General features: G+C 35.9%; 1 protein-coding gene across 1 annotated transcript; it reads right to left on the bottom strand.

Annotated features, from left to right (window-relative positions):
* Positions 1-6755: 6755 nt before the first annotated feature.
* LOC139865610 (peroxidase 21-like) lies at positions 6756-19452 on the bottom strand. The gene is made up of 5 exons (XM_071853681.1): positions 19383-19452; positions 18534-18682; positions 17912-18100; positions 8003-8168; positions 6756-7149 (listed from the first exon to the last, which is right to left on the bottom strand). The coding sequence occupies exons 1-5, from the start codon at positions 19450-19452 to the stop codon at positions 6791-6793; spliced, it is 933 nt and encodes a 310-aa protein (XP_071709782.1). The 3' UTR covers positions 6756-6790.
* Between the last annotated feature and the right edge of the window lie 3369 nt (positions 19453-22821).

Raw genomic sequence — 22821 nt, 5'->3', positions numbered from 1 at the left:
AAATAACTATAGCAAAAACTAAGTTTAAAATTAAATATGAGAGAAAAATACAAATATTACGCTACAACGATTAAAAAGGGACAAAATATAAAAATATACAAAAAGTTGTAAAAAGTACAATTTTTATAAAAATATTATTTTTATATTATTTATTTAATAAAACTACTAATTTTACAATTTAATTAAACTTATTAATACTAAATACATAAATTAAATAAAAAGTAAAAGTTAAAGTAAAATTAATTATAATAATAATAATAATTAGGGTTTAATAATAATTAATTAATAATTACCGTAATAAATGCTGAATTAGGGCTTCTGTTCGTGTGTCAGGTACCCTCCGCGAGTCGCTGTATTTATTGCATCAAACCCCGCGAGTCGCGGGGTTTCAAATTTCAGCTGACAGCTTATAATTTCAACGCGTTTTTTTCTTTATTTATTTATTTATTTATTTTTTATCTGTTTTCTGTTTTTTTTTTTTTATAAATAAAAGATAGTTAATAAAACTTATATTTTTATAAACTAAAATAAAAATAAAGAAACTTATAAAACTTTTAACAAACTCTTAAAAATATATAAATTTTTGTTTTTCTTTTTATATTTTCGAATTTTTAAAACGTATTTTTACAAAAGCGACTTTTAATAAAAGTAAAATAAAAATCTTTTTTTTTTATATTAGCGTTCCGCTTCCGGCTTTTAAGAGATTTCCCCGGCAGCGGCGCCAAAAATACTTGATGTCAAAGCAGAGGGGTATAAAATACTATTAAATTTTTGCAGGAAATACTATTAAATACGATACAATTTTACACAAGATATTTATTTATTTATAGAATGGATATACTTAAACCTTGCTACAACACTTATAGGCAGTGTACCTAATCGTACAGTAGTGTAGTTTTTAGTAAGTCCGGTTCGTTCCACAGGGAAATCTTTAAACAAAGCGTAACGCTATATTAGTTTACTTTTATAAAAATACAAACATATATATAAATAATATTATTATTATAAAGGGGGGTTTTTACCGTTTAATGACCGGTTTGTCGATTTTAAAACTTTAGTCGCAGTTAAAACCTAATGTAAAATATTAAATAAATAAAAGACTTAATTTAAAGCGTAAAGTAAATAACGATAATGAAATTGCGAATAATAAAAGTGCGATAAAATAAACTTGCGATAATTAAAAAGTACGATAATTAAAAGTGCGATTAAATAACAATAAAAATGCGATAATTAGAAGTACAATTAAATATAAAATAAAGGAAATTAAATATGAAATAAAAGAATTATGCTTATTTAAACTTCCGTAATCATGATGTTTGACGTGTTGATTTTAGTTTTATGCCCATGGGTTAATTGTCCTTTGTCCTGGATTATTTAATATGTCCGTCTGGTTTTTGTCCATAACAGTCCATCAGTCATAAATATAAAGTGCGAGTGTCCTCATCAAATTATTCTTATACCCAAAGTTAAATATTCCAACTAATTGGGGATTCGAATTGTAACAAGGTTTTAATACTTTGTTTAATGAATACACCAGGTTATCGACTGCGTGTAAACCAAGGTTTTACTACTTTGTTAACAATTACACCAATTACCCTTGAATGTAATTTCACCCCTGTTTTAATTATTCTAGTGGCTATTAATCCATTCCCGTGTCCGGTTAAATGAACGATTATTCGTACATATAAATACCCCGCCCATCGTGTCCGATTAAGTGTATATGGTAATTTATAGGGACGCCCAATTGTAAATCTTTATATTAACATTAACAAACTATCATTTAGTTAAACAAATATAAATCCCATTAATAGCCCATAGTCTAATTTCCACAAGTGTCGTTCTTTTGTCCAAACCCCAATTATGGTACAAAGCCCAATTACCCAATTTTAGTAATTAGCCCAACATCATGATTACTTCGTTTTAAATAAGCATAATAATAACTTAGCTACGAGACATTAATATAAAAAGGTTGAACATAACTTACAATGATTAAAAATAGCGTAGCGTTACACGGACAGAATTTCGACTTACACCCTTACAATATTCGCTAACATACCCTTATTATTAGAATTATAATTAAAATTAAAATATAAATTATATATATATATATATATCGTTTACGTATGATAAGAGAAGAAAAAGATTATGAATTGTGATCAGAATTCGGTTGGCTTTATAGGGATTTTCGAAATTTGGGGCTCCGCGACTCGCGGTGAAATCCTCTTCAAACTCCGCGAGTCGCGGAGAATGAATTTACAGCTCAGTCCTTGGAGTCTTTCTCTGCCGACGGTTTTTTATTTATAAATATAATATATATAATTAATATAATTAATTATATATTATATTATATTTATATACATAGTTAACTTGTAATTTTTAGTCCGTTGAGTCGAGCGTTAAGAGTTGACTCTGGTCCCGGTTCCGGATTTTCGAACGTCCTTGCATACAATTTAATATCTTGTACTTTGCGTTTTGAATCTTGTACTCTTGTAATTTCGAGACGTTTCTTATCAATAATTGGAACCTCTTTGATTGTCTTTTGTTCTTTTGAGCTTTTTGGTCGTTTGCGTCTTCAATTCGTCGAATCTGTCTTTTGTCTTCACCTTTTATTATTTAAACGAATATCACTTGTAAATAGAACAATTGCAACTAAAAGCTTGTCTTTCTTGAGGAATAATGCTATGAAATATATGTTCGTTTTTAGCATTATCAGGGTCTCACTCCCGCGAGTTTAACGACCCAAGCACATTCCGATACATCATCGTCGTAGACGACCAACAACCAGAATCACTACCGGGTTCTCTAACTCCGTACTCACCCGAGTATCATCACAAAAACGCACCCAAAGGCTCATCGTCAGAACATCATCAAGGGTAACCCACTATTAGAATCACTACATGATTCTCTAACCTCACACTCTACCGAGTGTCGTCACAGATCACACTCAAGAGACATATTATATACCAACACAGGACCCTAGTCTCCATTACACGCTCACGTAAATCATCCTAGTCACAGTAAATCACTATACCCAAGTCAAACTCAATAGCACCCACTACTTAAAGTGGCTATACACTCACCAATCTCGCGAGTCCACCTAGTTGCCCTAAGTGTTTATATTCACCGTAACCCTCCTCTACCTACAACGCACCCGATGTGACAACAAGCACATCACCCAAAACCACCGCAGTCTAGGAATCATTACATGACTCCACCTGAAACGACTCCAAAATTGCTCCCAAACCCAATGTCAGTCTACTTAATCTAATATACTTGTTTCTCGACATGTATCCCAAAGTCAACATAATCTAAGATCTACATGACATCATACTCATCACTAACCTCTTCTAACCATGTCACGTTCCTCCGTTCGATACTCAATATACCGTGCTCGTGTGACAAGATACACGATTGTAATAATGTTGATCAGGCATTATTACAAACATGTACTTTATCACCTTTACATGACATAAGAAGTACTTTACGTGGAGTGAGGTGACATTCACACAATCCTTTACACAAATTCTACTCATATAAATTCACATTCGCAATTACATGCATGCATATAAAATCATTGAAAATAATCATTACATAATAATGCTAATTACTTTCTTATATCCCACAGGTATTAAGCTTATATCAAGGCACATAAAACACAACAACTAGTTCGGGTCATACCATCAAACACGGTCCCACAAAATTTCACGTAATATGTCATTCCTACGGTTTAAGTCTAGGAAACTCTACTCTACAAGCAAGTACCTAGATCCCTTAAACCATGCTTTGATACCACTTGAAACGACCGCGACTCATTTTCGAAAAACGATAATTTTTTTTTTTAAGATCACACTATGGGATCTCAACCGTCCCACTATGGGATCCTGTTTTGACCAAAACAAGAATGGCCACATTTTTGCACATTGACCCATTTTCCACCCATTTCGACACCAAACCATGTTTCATTTCAAATGTAAGTAAATCACCACTTTTAACAAGTTTATATCATAATTACAATACTTGATATTAAACCGACTCGTTACAACATTAGGTGGCAAATTCGACTCATCTTTACAAAATGTGGTTATTTTGACCCAAATGACAAAAGGTCAAAGCATAATTCTTAGGATATCACTATCCCACCCAAAGCGCCTACCAAGGATATCTAGCATCCACAACTAATCCATAAGAAAGTCATCCAAAAGCACGTATAACAATAAATAGCTAATCGTCCATCATACTCTTTCTTGTCCAAACCGGAACCTATAAAAAAAATTAAACAACAACGGAGTAAGCGAAAACGCTTAGTGAATACAACAAATTTATACGTGTATGCATACCGTCAACCACAATCAATCTATCTCGTACATCAACCAAGGATAACTCATGTCATCCCGAGGTTTGACCATACCATCATGATACAAACCCCCTCAGCATCTCAGATGCCGGCTCCAGAAGTACCCCGTACCGAACACTAATATAGAGACTTCCAACAATACATCGAAGTACCAAATTGGACACTCTAGTGTGCCCTGTACCGAGCACACCTAGAGGCCCCACCTGCATCCCGGATGCATGACCTCAAACTAAACGCAAAACGATAAGTAGGTAACCAATGTCCCAAGGACTCTTTCATATTCCGGCTTACCTATCATTCAGCCATCCATAGTCTCACGGGGGGTTAAAGGACCCCCGCCTTCCCCATTATGCATATATATATATATATATATATATATATATATATATATATATATATATATATATATATATATATATATATATCCATTGTACTCACCTTGGTTGAGAGATTATCAATACAAAACACAAATAAGCAATAAGTCTATGCAAGACTTTCAACTTTAACAAAGCACGATCCATAATCAACTTCCAAGTAGATCAACCTAGCATACAAGCATACACATATACACATTACAACATAATTAACTTGTCTCTCAAGACCAACTTCCTGGGGTTTATCATTAAACCCCAAATCTCATCTTTAAACATCATATAACTAGTTTCAAGACTTATAACCATAAGTCTATCCGATTTCCAAAACTCAATTTGACAAGTTTAGTTACTATACTCACTTTAATACACAAAACCCATTTTGACTAAACACGAGATTTATGCCTTCAATCCTTACCAAATTCAAAATCTTAATTACCAACTTTTCATTAATGTAACATTCAAGCATATTACAAACCATCTCATTTGACTTTAAATTATACAAAATTAGCAAGTCTAGCTACAACTCTACTAGACCTCTAAATCACCATTTTGACACCATGTTATCAAAATACAAATAACCCAATTAACCCAAGTACTTAAGTACTTACTTCCCAAAATTACACATTTTGACCAAATATCAAGATTAGTCACCAATTTACAACATAAGCCAAGTACTTTAAGTACTTAACCCACCAACACAAGTGAATAACACTATTTTTGACCCAATTCAAGTCAACACCCAATTTTGACTTACCAACATGTTCTTATGAACATTTAGACAACAAGACACAAGTAATCAAGGATTAATCTTCCATTTACAAGACTAATTTCCCCCCAAATTCTTCATCAAACCTAAAACCCACAACAATAGGGTTTATACACCCAAACTTACACCAAAACACCCAAATTTCAAAGGAAATTGGGTTTATACGCATCACTAACCCAAACCCTAACCCCAAATCCAAATTAAGGTTACTAGGTAACCAAAACCTTGATTACTAACCATAATAACACCACCTACCTATAAATAATTCGAATTTAAGGGATTAAATTATCATACCTCAAGCTAGAGTTAAAAACCCCAAATTAATTCAATGAAGATGAAGAAGATGGAAGAAACAAGACTTCTAATGGTGCTAGCAAGTATTAGTGATTTAGATTATACTCCTAGATCAAGTTGCATGTTAGAGATTCAAGGGTTTTGAGCTTCAAATAGCCACCCACTAACTCACACACTCTTTCCCTAAAAATTCTGCACAAATGAGGAAATAAGGGATTGTTTAGACTCCTTTAGAGACTTATAATGGGTAAAATTACCCTTTTACTCTTCCCACTTAAACTTTTTACAAAAATGGGTCCCTAACTAGTCAAATGTGGGTCAAGCTAATAATTTGACAATAAATTGATCCCTATAAAAAGTAGGATGTTACAACAAGTATTAATGCACATTGATCTTTAAAAAATATTGGTGGATTTATCTTCACCCATTAATTAAAATAAAGTCTTCGTCATGTCGTCCTCATTAATGAAATGGAATATATATCTACATTTTTTTTGGAACGGCAACAAATTTCATAAAAAAATCGCTAGCCAGAAGCTAGATATGAACAACAAGAAATTACAAAGGATTAGTAATCCAAGTGTTCCAGCTAAGAACAAATTTACTTATAGCTTTTAATCAGGAAAATGAAAATAAATGAATATATATCTACATTAATAACGATAATCATAATCATAATCATAATCATAATAATTAATCATCATTAGATAAAATAAATGGACTAATTGTTTTTTAAGATCGTCAAATAATAATTATCAAGATTCGTTTTGGTGAAGAAACACATGATCTCAGTTGAAACATACGGAGTAATTAAGTACAAAAAACGGTTAAGCAACTAGATATTAATTCTTACAAAGTTTGTTCCTGTAGGCTAATGATATAAAACCTTCAAATATGTCACATAAAAACATAACAATTTAACAAAACTTAAGAGATTACATATCTTAAATGAATTTACTTACTGTTTACAAAACGACAATCTTTTCGAACCTCACCAACATCTTAGCTTATCGGGTTATTCTCTGATAAAATAAGAAGAGCCTTAGCAAATTGATCATGAAAGTAAGTGTTATTTGCTGCCATTTTCTCGACGTATGGAGATGTAGTTGGAGTCGATAAAAGTTCTTGATCAACTACAAGCAATCCCCTGTTGTTTATTAGGTTCTTGTAGTACATGTTGTCTAAGATCATCGGTGTTTGTAGGTCAGTTCTTGCGTATTCCACAGCATGTGGATCCGGTACTTGATGGGGACAACGACGCTTGAGGTACTCAGCGTATTCTGGGGCCAGGGTCGGGTCAACTTCTGGATATAGTCGGTTTACAATGTTGACACAATGGACTCTGCCTACCGAGTGAGCGCCTGTGACAAGCAAAAGTGCACTATTACAAAATGTTTTACAACATATGGAATGAATACTTGTGATTGAGATGGGGGTGGGGAGGTCTCAAGTTCGAATCTCTCCCCTTAAAAATATTCGTGGGATTTATTTCTTGAAAGCCGAATTGCCCCGGGGAAGGTTTTACCGACCCGTATTCAGGACTCAGGTCCGACCACCTGCCCCTCGGGATGGTATAAGGTTCGGATCCCTGTAATGCGGTTTGGGTTTCCTGCCCGAAAGCGCGTGCATGCGTGGCAAATGAGAGTATTCGATGCTAACAACTTGCCTTTCAAAAAAAAATAAAAATAATTTTAAGAGAGTAACAAAGCATACAAAAATATTTTATGTGCTAGTTGTGAAGAAAAAAAAAATTGTCCACTTTATTCATCTCAAATAATTATTAAAAAAAAACCTATCAAATATCATTAAACTCTCTAATTTAACCTCATTTATTGATCTTAAACATTTACTTCTTCGTCTCAATTTATAGTCCTAGGTTGACTTTTTTCTTGTCTTTGACTTCAAATACGTAACTTTTTTTGTGTTATATAATACATGGCGAAATTTATATGCATAATTGAAGTTTTATATGTGCTTTTATTTGATACAATTTCCATTAAGTGTTATACAACAAAAAAGTTAATTATAATCAAAGTTATGAAAAAAAGTCAAACAATGACACTATTTATAAATTGGGACATACAGATTATTTCTTAATTAAAGTAAATTTAGTCAAACTTAACCTAGATATATGAGCTAAACTGATATTTATCAAATTTAACTTAAATATAGAAAAAATCAATAGAGAACATTTTTTTGGGATGGATGGAGTACCTAAGAGGGCGACGGTTCCTTCAACATCAATTCCAACCGATTGAAAGCGAGAAAAGACATATGACACGGAATCATTGTGGTTTGGGATCAACTCGTCGATTTTCGAAGCATGACTTACCTTGCTATCTTTTCGACCGGTTTTCATCTCAATATGAGGTCCTCCTAACTACGTAAATAAACGCCCAAAAATATTTCTTGTAACATCCCGCCTTTTCCGTTTACTTTTCCGTTTAACTATTTAAGTTCCGTTATATGTTTATAACACATCCCGTTATTATGCGTTGAATTATCTCGTTTAGGTAATTCCCGCACCCGGTTTAAAGTTGAGGGACCAAACTTGCCAAAGGTTGAAACATTTGACTAGGTCAAAGAGTCAACCCCTTTTCATCCATTCATTTCACCTCCTCTTCCTCTTTTTACTACTTTCAAATCCTCTCAACATTCAAACACAAAGATTCATCATCCATTTATGATCTAGCGGGTATTTTGCAAAACAAATTACATATTTGAGCTCCTTGCAACTTCCTCTTCGTTTTGGTACCAACTTCACCTCATTTGGGTAACATTTCTAAAACACTAGATTTCTTTAAATTCATGTTCTTGACTTATAAAGTTGTTAATTAGCGTCTATGGCTCATTGTGATGTCGTGTATGTAATTTGTATGCTCGATTCGATGTTTTTGGTGTAACTAGTTCAATATGAAAATTACTTGCTAAATCCTTGATTTTGGATGATCAAATGTTGTTAGATTGTTAAAGTGCATGTTTTAAAAGTGTTACTAGTATCATTAGCTTCGTTTTGATGTATAGGTTGATTAAGGAAACTCCAAGAACATGATTAGTGATTTTGTGAACTTGGATTAGGGTTTGATAAGCTTTACATGAACTTTTGATGCGTCAAATGCTATGAGATATTGTTGTTAAGTGTTTTGTTGCAATGTGTGTTTGATCACCTTCGAAACGGCATATCATACATGTAAAACGGTTGCCCGAATCATGAAATGCATATTTGGAACTTGAACTTTGATTATGGACGTTTAAATGCGGTTTTGGGGTGTGTAAGTGTTGAATTGCTTGATGAAATGTGTCTAGGTGTTTTCCTCGTCAAATTACCTTTCCGGTGATATAAAATACATGTTCTAATTGTTTGCGGTTTGTAATTTGGGTTGGTTTGATTGTTGGTTCGTGCACTTAGAGTTGCAGCAAACAGGGCCTGGAAACCAACCAGGACGCCGTCCAGAAACTCAGGACGCCGTCCCACTTCTAATACCTGGACGCCGTCTAGGTACTCAGGACGCCGTCCCACTCTTCAATATAGGACGCCGTCCAGTCATCTGGGACGCCGTCCTAATGGCCTAAAACTGGCTGTTCGCTTAGTCTTTTGACGAAAAATGTTTGGCATGTTCTAGACCTCAAATTCACGTGCAACTTGTTTTAACATGCTTATATATGAATAACTAGCATATAAAATTTGTCCGAGACCCGACCCGACCATGTTGACTTTTCCGTTGACTTTGACCCGACCAAGTTTGACTTTTTGTCAAACTTAACCAAATACTTATACAACCTTTCTAACATGATTATTTACTTGTATCTTGCATGAAACTTGACTAGTTGATTCACATGCTAATATAATCGAGTCGTAACGAGCCATAGGACTAATTGAACATCTTTACCCTTCGTGACTATCGTTATTGATACAACCTATTTGTTTAGGTCAAGACTAGCATTGTTCTTTGCACACGTTACTTGTCGAAGTACTTTTTGGTTCGTGCATACAAGGTGAGATCATAGTCCCACTTTTACTCTTTTAAACTTACTTTTGGGATGAGAAAACATAAACGATTCTTTTGAACTAAGTGAACACAAGAACGGGAAAACAAACATTCTACATACGAGTTTAGAACGAAAATCCTCAATCCGATTATCATTAGTTACATCAGATGGTGTAAGCGAGAACTTATGTTATATGGCCATATGGGTTGACAACCCTCATCTTTGACGGTTCGCTACCGTCTACGGATGAAATATATTTTCGGGAAACAGTGTTGTTCTAGCACTAATTTATGGGGTATTCAACGGACGGAATGTTAAGCTTTGATAATTGGGTGCTCGTGAATATTAACTTTTAGAATGTACTATGACTTTATCAATATTGCAACTCTTGTGGTTCAGCTTGCTTTTACTCATTTACTTATTTAAACCTATGATTTCACCAACGTTTTCGTTGACAGATTTTCTATGTTTTTCTCAGGTCCTTGAACTTAGGTGATACATGCTTCCGCACATACTTTTTGATACTTGCATTGGATGTCGAGTATACTTGCATACGTGGAGCGTCTTTTTGGCTATTTTAAACTATGTCGCACGTGTTTCATATGAACAATAACTTTTGTTATGTACTTGTCTTGGGAATTACTTTTGTAAACATTGAAACATCCTTTATGAAATGTATGCGACATATTTTCGGTCAAACTTTGTTATAAATACTTATAACCATGTAATGGGACCATACGTAGACGACGCCGTCACTTGACGATTTGTCGGGGTCGCTACAAGTGGTATCAGAGCTTTGGTTGTAGGGATTTAGAGTTCATTGGTGTCAACCCCGAGTCATAGGGTACATTGGTGAGTCTAGACTACAACCGGCATATAGACTTGACATAGGAATTACTTGACAAATTGTGCATTTATACTCTAACTCTTCTACTCATATCTACTCTTATTCTATCTAAATCTTGCGTTATATAATTTAATTGACACGCCACCTTGACTATATGATGTAATGTCGAATGCACATATGAATTAGGGTAATATAATTCCCGGAAATTATATTACGGTGACTCATATGAACATACCGACATTATGACATAAAGAATTTAAGGCGGGTCAAGGATAATTTTCTCTCTATCTTTATTCCATATCACGGTTAGTATTATTTAGAATACTAACCAACGGTATTCTTTTGTTTTGAAGGAACAATGGCTCCTCGTCGTGTACGCCGCAATGAAACTCCCGAACAAGCTCTCGAACGGATGATAGCTACCGCCGTAGATGCGGCCATGGCCGGTCACTCGTCTAACAACAACAATAACACCAACCACAACAACAATAACCAAGGAGCCGGTAACTCTAGCGAAGGGTGCTCCTACAAAGCTTTCATGGGGTGCAAACCTCACACTTATGATGGAACCGGGGGACCGGTTGTGCTTACTCGTTGGTTTGAACAAACCGAGGCCGTCTTTAGCATAAGCGGTTGTCGGGATCAAGACAAGGTCAAATACTCCACCCACACTTTCTCCGGGATTGCTCTAACATGGTGGAACACCTATGTTCAATCGGTGGGTACAGATGAAGCTCATGCCCTCTCTTGGGCCGATCTAAGGGAAAAGATGATTGTTGAATATTTTCCGCGTGAAGAAACCCGCAAGCTTGAGGAAGAACTAAGAGCTTTGAAAGCGGTCGGAAACGATCTTAAAGCTTATAATCAACGCTTCGCCGAACTATCCTTGATGTGTCCTAATCTTGTTAACCCCGAATCTCAAAGGATTGAGCTCTACATGCTCGGTCTTCCAAAAAGCATCAAACAAGGGGTGATGTCATCCAAACCCATTACTCATCAAGCCGCTATGAACATGGCTCGCCAATTAATTGAAACGGTTGACGAAATCGTAGTACCGGCTCCTAAGGCCGAGGACAAGTCGGGTGGCAACAAAAGGAAATGGGAAGCCACTCCATCAACTAACTACAACAACAACACCTTCACCAAAAAGCCCTTCAACAACGACGGCAAGAAGGGTTATGTCGGAAACTTACCTTTGTGCAACAAGTGCCACAAACATCATTACGGCGAATGTAACAAGCTAATTTGTCACCGTTGCCAAGGAGTTGGTCATAGGGCCAACAATTGCACAAGCACCGCCCCCGTCGCTCGAAAGGGGCCCAATCCTCCAAGGACGGTCACTTGTTATGAATGTGGCCAAACGGGCCATTATAAGAACGAATGCCCGAAGAAGAAAGCCAACCCCAACAACCGAGGCCGAGCCTTTAACATCAACACCGAGGAAGCCCGAGATGACAATGAACTAGTCACGGGTACGTTTCTTCTCAACAACTCTTATGTTACTTGCTTATTCGATTCGGGTGCCGATAAATGTTTTGTGTCTAAGACTTTGGCTCCTACCCTTTGCACTCCACCACACCCTTTAGATACTACTTATTCCATCGAAGTGGCCGACGGAAAACTCTTAAGTGCCGACACATATTACCGGGGGTGTACTTTGAACATTTTGGGTAAGGAATTTGAAATTGACTTGATACCCATGGAATTAGGGAGTTTTGATGTAATAATCGGTATGAATTGGATGGTCAAAAATAAATCTCACATTCTTTGCGATCTTCACGCAATCCGAATTCCTATCGAGAATGGTGAACCATTGATTGTCTATGGCGACAAAAATTGCACCGGACTCAATCTCGTTTCGTGCCTTAAAGTTCGAAAGCTACTTCGCAAGGGTTGTTTCGCGATTCTTGCTCACGTTAAGAAAGTCGAGGCCGACGAAAAGCGTATCGAAGATGTGCCAATTGTTAGTGACTTTTCCGATGTATTTCCCGACGAATTACCGGGTCTTCCACCTCATCGACCGGTTGAATTTCAAATCGATCTTATTCCAGGAGCCGCACCCGTAGCGCGTGCACCGTATAGACTCGCTCCATCCGAATTACAAGAATTACAAAGTCAAATCCAAGAGTTACTTGACCGTGGTTTCATTCAACCTAGCCATTCACCATGGGGCGCTCCGATTTTGTTCGTCAAGAAGAAAGACGGATCCCTACGAATGTGCATTGATTATCGTGAACTAAACAAATTGACGGTTAAGAACCGATATCCTCTTCCTCGCATTGATGACCTTTTTGATCAACTACAAGGTTCTCGTGTATACTCAAAAATCGATCTCCGTTCGGGTTATCATCAACTAAGGGTTAAAGGGGAAGATGTCTCCAAAACCGCTTTCCGGACTCGTTATGGTAGTTATGAATTCCTTGTCATGCCTTTCGGTCTCACTAACGCACCGGCGGTGTTCATGGATCTCATGAACCGCGTGTGCAAACCTTACCTCGACAAATTCGTTATCGTGTTCATCGATGATATTTTGATCTATTCTAAAAACGAAGAGGAACACAAAGAACATCTCTGACTCGTGCTCGAGCTCTTGAGAAAAGAGCAACTATATGCCAAGTTCTCCAAGTGTGAATTTTGGTTAAAGGAAGTTCAATTTCTTGGTCATGTTGTAAGTGATCAAGGCATTAAAGTCGATCCCGCAAAAATCGAAGCCATTAGTAAATGGGAGACTCCTACTACTCCTACTCAAATTCGTCAATTCTTGGGTCTCGCCGGATACTATCGTAAATTCATCAAGGATTTCTCCCTAATCGCTCGTCCTTTAACCGCGTTAACTCACAAGGAACGAAAATTCGTTTGGACATCCGAACAAGAAACCGCTTTTCAAATCTTGAAAACTAAGCTAACCACCCCTCCTATCTTGTCACTTCCCGAAGGCAATGATGATTTTGTTGTATATTGTGATGCCTCGAAAAACGGTTATGGATGCGTATTAATGCAACGAAAGAAAGTCATTGCTTATGCCTCTCGACAACTCAAAGTCCACGAACGAAACTACACGACACATGATCTTGAACTCGGTGCCGTCATCTTTGCACTTAAGTTATGGAGACATCATCTTCTTGGTACCAAAAGTACTATCTTTACCGATCACAAAAGTCTCCAACACATCTTCGATCAAAAGCAACTAAACATGAGACAACGAAGGTGGATTGAAACCTTGAACGATTATAATTGCGAGCTTCGTTACCACCCCGGGAAGGCAAATGTAGTGGCCGATGCCTTAATTCGAAAGGAAAGAACGGTACCTCTTCGCGTCCGAGCATTAAACATCACCATCCACTCCAACCTTAATAGCCAAATTCGGGTAGCTCAAGAGGAGGCTCTTAAAGACAACCACATCGGGCGTGAACTTTTAAACATTCTCGTCTCCCGATTCGAAGTTAAGGAGACCGGACTTCGATATTACGCCGGAAGAATTTGGGTGCCTAGATATGGCGACTTACGAAACCTCATCCTAGACGAAGCCCACAAATCGCGATACTCGATTCATCCCGGCGCCAATAAGATGTACCACGACCTTAAAGAACGATATTGGTGGCCGAACATCAAAAAGGAAGTCGCTACTTACGTTGCCAAATGTTTGACTTGCGCTAAAGTCAAAGCCGAACACCAAAGACCGTCCGGGTTACTTCAACAACCCGAGATCCCGCAATGGAAGTGGGAAAGGATCACGATGGATTTTATCACCAAACTACCAAAAACGTCGGGCGGTTATGATACTATTTGGGTCATTGTCGATCGCCTCACCAAATCCGCGCACTTTCTCGCCATGAAAGAGACCGAAAAAATGGAGAAACTTGCACGACTATACATTAAGGAGATTGTAGCCCGACACGGTGTACCGTTATCGATTATCTCCGACCGAGATGGTCGTTTCGTTTCTAGATTTTGGCGTACGTTACAAGAAGCGTTGGGAACGCGTTTGGACATGAGCACCGCATATCATCCCCAAACCTATGGGCAAAGTGAACGTACAATACAAACCTTAGAGGATATGTTACGAGCCTGCGTTGTTGATTTTGGAAAAGCTTGGGACAATCACTTACCTCTCGCCGAATTCTCTTACAATAATAGTTATCACGCGAGTATTAAGGCCGCACCTTTTGAAGCGTTATATGGTCGAAAATGTCGCTCTCCTCTTTGTTGGGCCGAAGTGGGTGACGTGCAAATTTCCGGGCCCGACCTCATTCACGAAACCACCGAGAAGATTCTTCAAATCCGAGATAGGCTTCGGACGGCCCGGAGTCGTCAAAAATGCTATACCGACAAAAGACGCAAAGACCTCGAATTTCAAGTCGGTGACCGCGTCATGTTAAAAGTCGCACCTTAGAAAGGTGTCATCCATTTTGAGAAACGTGGGAAACTAAATCCGCGGTACGTTGGTCCTTTCGAAATCTTAGAACGTGTTGGAACCGTTGCGTATCGTTTGGATCTTCCGCCTCAACTAAGCTCCGTCCATCCTACTTTTCATGTATCTAACTTGAAGAAATGTCTTGCCGAGCCCGATATCGTCGTTCCTCTCGAGGAACTTACTATTAATGACAAACTTCATTTTGTGGAGGAACCGGTTGAAATTGTGGACTACGTCGAGAAGGAATTGAAACAAAGCCGGATCCCGATTGTCAAGGTCCGTTGGAACGCCAAAAGGGGACCCGAGTTTACTTGGGAAAGAGAAGATCAAATGCGAAAGAAACACCCTCATCTATTCCCGGTTCCGGAAACGTCAGATTCCGAGGAAGAAACAACGACTACTACGCCTACCTAAATTTCGGGACGAAATTTCTTTTAAGGTGTAGGTAATGTAACATCCCGCCTTTTCCGTTTACTTTTCCGTTTAACTATTTAAGTTCCGTTATATGTTTATAACACATCCCGTTATTATGCGTTGAATTATCTCGTTTAGGTAATTCCCGCACCCGGTTTAAAGTTGAGGGACCAAACTTGCCAAAGGTTGAAACATTTGACTAGGTCAAAGAGTCAACCCCTTTTCATCCATTCATTTCACCTCCTCTTCCTCTTTTTACTACTTTCAAATCCTCTCAACATTCAAACACAAAGATTCATCATCCATTTATGATCTAGCGGGTATTTTGCAAAACAAATTACATATTTGAGCTCCTTGCAACTTCCTCTTCGTTTTGGTACCAACTTCACCTCATTTGGGTAACATTTCTAAAACACTAGATTTCTTTAAATTCATGTTCTTGACTTATAAAGTTGTTAATTAGCGTCTATGGCTCATTGTGATGTCGTGTATGTAATTTGTATGCTCGATTCGATGTTTTTGGTGTAACTAGTTCAATATGAAAATTACTTGCTAAATCCTTGATTTTGGATGATCAAATGTTGTTAGATTGTTAAAGTGCATGTTTTAAAAGTGTTACTAGTATCATTAGCTTCGTTTTGATGTATAGGTTGATTAAGGAAACTCCAAGAACATGATTAGTGATTTTGTGAACTTGGATTAGGGTTTGATAAGCTTTACATGAACTTTTGATGTGTCAAATGCTATGAGATATTGTTGTTAAGTGTTTTGTTGCAATGTGTGTTTGATCACCTTCGAAACGGCATATCATACATGTAAAACGGTTGCCCGAATCATGAAATGCATATTTGGAACTTGAACTTTGATTATGGACGTTTAAATGCGGTTTTGGGGTGTGTAAGTGTTGAATTGCTTGATGAAATGTGTCTAGGTGTTTTCCTCGTCAAATTACCTTTCCGGTGATATAAAATACATGTTCTAATTGTTTGCGGTTTGTAATTTGGGTTGGTTTGATTGTTGGTTCGTGCACTTAGAGTTGCAGCAAACAGGGCCTGGAAACCAACCAGGACGCCGTCCAGAAACTCAGGACGCCGTCCCACTTCTAATACCTGGACGCCGTCTAGGTACTCAGGACGCCGTCCCACTCTTCAATATAGGACGCCGTCCAGTCATCTGGGACGCCGTCCTAATGGCCTAAAACTGGCTGTTCGCTTAGTCTTTTGACGAAAAATGTTTGGCATGTTCTAGACCTCAAATTCACGTGCAACTTGTTTTAACATGCTTATATATGAATAACTAGCATATAAAATTTGTCCGAGACCCGACCCGACCATGTTGACTTTTCCGTTGACTTTGACCCGACCAAGTTTGACTTTTTGTCAAACTTAACCAAATACTTATACAACCTTTCTAACATGATTATTTACTTGTATCTTGCATGAAACTTGACTAGTTGATTCACATGCTAATATAATCGAGTCGTAACGAGCCATAGGACTAATTGAACATCTTTACCCTTCGTGACTATCGTTATTGATACAACCTATTTGTTTAGGTCAAGACTAGCATTGTTCTTTGCACACGTTACTTGTCGAAGTACTTTTTGGTTCGTGCATACAAGGTGAGATCATAGTCCCACTTTTACTCTTTTAAACTTACTTTTGGGATGAGAAAACATAAACGATTCTTTTGAACTAAGTGAACACAAGAACGGGAAAACAAACATTCTACATACGAGTTTAGAACGAAAATCCTCAATCCGATTATCATTAGTTACATCAGATGGTGTAAGCGAGAACTTATGTTATATGGCCATATGGGTTGACAACCCTCATCTTTGACGGTTCGCTACCGTCTACGGATGAAATATATTTTCGGGAAACAGTGTTGTTCTAGCACTAATTTATGGGGTATTCAACGGACGGAATGTTAAGCTTTGATAATTGGGTGCTCGTGAATATTAACTTTTAGAATGTACTATGACTTTATCAATATTGCAACTCTTGTGGTTCAGCTTGCTTTTACTCATTTACTTATTTAAACCTATGATTTCACCAACGTTTTCGTTGACAGATTTTCTATGTTTTTCTCAGGTCCTTGAACTTAGGTGATACATGCTTCTGCACATACTTTTTGATACTTGCATTGGATGTCGAGTATACTTGCATACGTGGAGCGTCTTTTTGGCTATTTTAAACTATGTCGCACGTGTTTCATATGAACAATAACTTTTGTTATGTACTTGTCTTGGAAATTACTTTTGTAAACATTGAAACATCCTTTATGAAATGTATGCGACATATTTTCGGTCAAACTTTGTTATAAATACTTATAACCATGTAATGGGACCATACGTAGACGACGCCGTCACTTGACGATTTGTCGGGGTCGCTACATTTCTTATGTTTGTGCTTGTATATTAGGTATGATAAGAAAGAAAAATGCCAAAATTTCATACCATAACAACACCATCTCTAGCAGAAAGAGCAACAATATCGGCACAAGAAACAGTCATGGGACACGCACTCTCAAGAGCATCTTTAATTGTGTTGATGTACTTGAAGTTTCTCATTCCCGTATTTCTTTTTGATGTTTTTTCTGATTGTATCCCATTTATGCTCTCCAATAATATTGATGCATCACATGGCTATTAAAAACAAATAAATAAACATAGACATGATTATTTAAAGAAGTCATGATTTAATTAATGCATGCATTAGATATTTACATGTCAAACATGTTGATTAGAAATTAAATAAAGCTCCGAGGAAAAGGGTTGTCATGATAAAATGATGCATCAAATGTCAAGTTAAATACTTCAACCATAACATTGTTTGATTTATTTATTTATTTATTATTATTATTATTATTATTTATTTATTTTTTTATTTTTTTATGTTTTATGCAATACAATTGCATTAATATAAGTTTATACAAGTAAGGATAAGGAGGCTGTACTTTTAATAGCTTTTGAAAATTCACAAATTTAGGTTATGATTAATGCTATATTAATTGAAAAGTATGCAATTAATATAAATAATATAATTTGTGTATATAAGTTAAAATTAATTAAATTGTACCTTAACCATGCAATCATGGAACAAGGTTCTTATCCAAGAAACAGCCGTGTTTCCATGCTTATGATACAAACTTATAACTTGTTCTTTAACAATTTCTTCGGCATTTGGACAAGTTTCCGAGTAGTAATTCAGTCGTACCTCACTCCTACCTTCAAAAACAACAAAGAATGTAATGTATAAGATTATTAATCATAATTGTAACAAAATATGAAAGTGTATGGTCATCGTACGTTACTAGTAATTTTATGAAACTAGTGAGAAGTGTAGACGAATTATTAAGGATCTTAGAATCGTTTGTGACTCGATCTAATGACGGAAAACACTGAAACGAGGATCAATCTTAAAACGGGTCGTATCGGGGTCGAATGAATCAAACCTAGGGTGTAGAACTAGATTAGATCGACTCCTAACAGTGTTATTCGGTGGGTATTGGGTATAGGGAACGACTGGGACGAAAGGACACGGTTTAGGGTTAACGGAATGAGTAACCACATAAAGGAGGCCTAAACCCGTATATATACTATCACCAGACACAATAGGTTGACTGTCTCTGACAGTCAGTCGAATGTGTGTATTCAGTCGGTTGATGGAGTTGACTCAGTTGGTCGACTATGTGGACAGTTTAACTATTGATATAAAACGGTAATGCACAAACATACAAGTTCAATAGTCACAATTACAATGTTAATCGTTATTACATGACTGAATGTAAACACAAAAATACGTAGAATTAGAGATTACAAGTATGCACCAACAAAAAATGACCATATACACAAGTTAAATTATAAAAAGTAGGTAAATATATATGGCTGATAATATAATATATAATATAAAAAATATATAATATACCAGAATAAAAATGGAAGGATAAGAGAAAGATGAAGCTAATTAGCCTGCAAATTAGCTTGTAAGATGCCATAGTCTCTGTGATTTATAAGTTTATAAGCATCCCAACCATCTAACCTTTATTTATATGGAGGAGTCTTTGCAATTGCAAATTAATATTGCAAGAATGCAAAGCTTGCCCATTTGGCCTATTCTTTTTGACTTTGTAGCCACTTCCTCTCCACTAATAAATCAATACTCATTTTTGAAAAATTATTTGTTATAATAGTTTATAAAAACTTTTAAGCAAGGATATCTTTCTAATGCATGCTTGTTAAACTAATGGATATTTATCTATTTATTTAGACTTATAGTCTTATATAGTAACATCAACATTAACATAATTAACATAATTATTATAAAAAAAGTAAGAAATGATTAACTCTGTAAAATTCAAAAGTTATGAGCCATAAGGCCATAACAAGTTCTCATAACTTTCATATGAATTCAAACTAGTTTTTAATAGGAAAAATGGCCCGAAAAGATAAACTAAGTTATCCAATTTGACAATCAAGGTAACTCTCAATTTACATAAGTTTGAAAAGGATTTCAATTTTAAATTTTCTCAAGAAAAGGAGTACGATTTGAAAAAGTGTTAAATTGGGTAAACATCGTCAAATTTATTAATGGTTGTTAGTCGAAAATACACGATTGATCCCTGAAATTTGTTAAAAATTGCAATGGTTGTCCTCTTTATCTTCTTCACCTCCATCAGCTTCATCACTACTCATCATCTTCATCACCACCATCATCTTCATCACCAGGGTTTGAAATGTAGCTGCTGTAGCAAATATCATAAGTCGAGATATACGTACACGTTCATTAAAAGAGTCACATACGAACCAACCAAAAAACATAAACAATGTTAGATATTGTGCAGGAACGAATCACCTTTTCCTTCGTATGATGGAGGTGTTCTTCAAGGATTTTCAGATAGTTGCAGTTGAATCATTCAAACACATCTCCATTTTTATATTTTCCAAAATCAAACCCAAAATCTAAGAACAAATCAATTTTTTGTATGATATTTTCGGAGAGAAAATTGCAGAGATCTCGATTAATAATAAGAGTTAGATCTTGAAATTTTGAGGAAATGATCACGAGATGATGATTGACCTTTCTACTTTTTCTTATTTCATTAAAACACTTCGAAATCAGAATCCATCAAAAAGTCAAAGAAAGTCAACACTTGGTATAATTATGTTGTTCAGTCCCTTGTTAAGTTGTTTATATAATCTTGTTAATTGTTAATTACATTGAACATATAAGATATATTATGTGGTTCAGGCCTTCATTTTGATTTCAAATTTAGAAGAAGATGAAGAATGAGGATGAATACGTTAATGAAGATGATAGAGAGGACGAGTGGTGCAATCTATTAAGAAACTTCAGGGACCAAAAATTGTAATTTGACTAATGAACGTTAATGAATATGACGATGATTACTCCATTTAAAACTTTTTCAAATCGTAGTCCTTTTCTTGAGAAAATTAAAAATCGAAAACTTTTTCGAGTTTAGACAAATTGGGGGTTAATTTGATTGTTAAATTAGGTAATTTAGGTTACTTTTTGGGTCATTTGCCCTTTTTAATACATTGTCTCTTCTTAAAATTTAATTAATCGATCATTATACAAGGGCATTGTTAATTAGCATATATATATATATATATATATATATATATATATATATATATATATATATATATATATATATATATATATATATATATATATATATATATTAGTCGTGCTTGTATAATAGTGCAATGCAACATTGGTTTAGATGTTTTTTTAACGTTTAATACAACTCACAATAACCTTATGACAATTATCGTGTCACAACTTCTCACAAATTGTCATATAACAATTTTAATAAATAAAACCATGTGCTTATGTCGTTTATTCTGCAACTTATGTACGTCATTGTGTACGTTTCGTGCGTATAGCATACATTATATTTATATACAGTACTTCTTTATTTTAAACAAATTATATATCTGAATTTGTTTGATAAAGCATATAAACGGACGACTGGACGAGGTTTTTTATTCAACGATTTGAGGAGGATGAATATTTTCATTTAAATCTATGCAACTTAATTAAATTATAAATAATAAGTGTTAGATGTTTCTATCATTAGATTAGACAAATCTATCATAACTATGCATTACATTTCTGTATAGTACAACTTTTTATTCATCATTATAAGACCACTCGTATCGATTATGTCGTTGCTTCCTCCATTTGAGCCGCCATTCACGGGCAGCGATAGTGGTAACCCGCCATTGCTTCCGCCATTCGAACCCGTACTCCAGATTTTCGTTGCAAAGCAATTTCATTCATGGATCAAAAGTTGTTTTTGAACGTTTTAAACATCAGAGCGGTTATAAATTTGAATTGGTTGGTTTGTGGCTATATATACAGACATACGAATTGAAACACAGTGACCTTCACACATATAGAAAACACACATTGCAATAAAAATAAAATCAAACAAAATTCAGATTTTCCAAATTTCAACTTCAATTTCATGGCTCGTTTAACTGTTTCGATGGATGTTTGGTACGCAGGAAAACTAAGCGAAGACTGGAAGATGTACCTGAACGGGCGATGTAAGTTGTTCGAGTCACTCGATATCACCTATTGGGACACGGGGCGTTTGTTCGGCTACATACGCGAAAATGTTGACATCAAGGCCTCGGATTTTGCTTAGTGTGATCCAGAAACCGATAAGTTCGAGTTTATCACAACCGAAAAAGAATGGCATGAAATTGTCGGGAGAGCCAAACTCAAATGCGACCGAATCGAGTTGTATTGTATTGGTATTTGGACCCGACGTTTCTGCGTTCGACCTCATCCTCACTACCCGCACAATAGTAGCGATTCGGGACACGTGAGTGACGACACAATCGGGTTGTATTGAAATTTGATTATTTTTAGGAATTTGTAATGTTTTCTATTTTATTTTTAAGAACATGTAATGTTTTTTTAATAATAAAATGTTTATTTTATGATTTTAAATGTTATATATAAGTAATAATAATAAATAAGTTTAATATAAAAAAGTAGAGGTAGGACCAAGTCATGGGTACGTCATGGTTATTAGCAGTTTAGTGGTTGGTTAGACCACCCCCTATCGTTAGTTACCCGTCCGTTACCCGCACATTACCCGTAACTAACCATAGGCACGGGCTCATTACCCGCTTTAGTTACCCGCATTCACCATAGATTTAACGGAAGTTTTAAGTTTAGTTATAGGAATTGTAGGTCCAGTGACTTTTTATTGTTGGACTTGATGCTTTATTGCTTGTACGTTGTATATTAAGAGGAGTATTGTTTTAGCCATTATATGGAGTGTTTAATTATGAGTTAGTTATAGGATATTGGTGTTGATGTGGCGCTG

This window comes from Rutidosis leptorrhynchoides, chromosome 1 (assembly GCF_046630445.1).
Source record: "Rutidosis leptorrhynchoides isolate AG116_Rl617_1_P2 chromosome 1, CSIRO_AGI_Rlap_v1, whole genome shotgun sequence".
Lineage (NCBI taxonomy): Eukaryota > Viridiplantae > Streptophyta > Magnoliopsida > Asterales > Asteraceae > Rutidosis > Rutidosis leptorrhynchoides.
This window is presented reverse-complemented; position numbering and strand designations above follow the sequence as displayed.

Bases quoted from the DNA above. Each gene is read 5' to 3' on its own strand.
- LOC139865610 (XM_071853681.1), bottom strand. From the start codon at position 19,452: ATGGCATCTTACAAGCTAATTTGCAGGCTAATTAGCTTCATCTTTCTC. The intron at 18,683-19,382 runs GTATATTATATA...TTGTTTTTGAAG, and splicing joins ATCCTTCCATTTTTATTCTG to GTAGGAGTGAGGTACGACTG. The intron at 8,169-17,911 runs GTATGAAATTTT...TTATTTACGTAG, and splicing joins CTAGAGATGGTGTTGTTATG to TTAGGAGGACCTCATATTGA.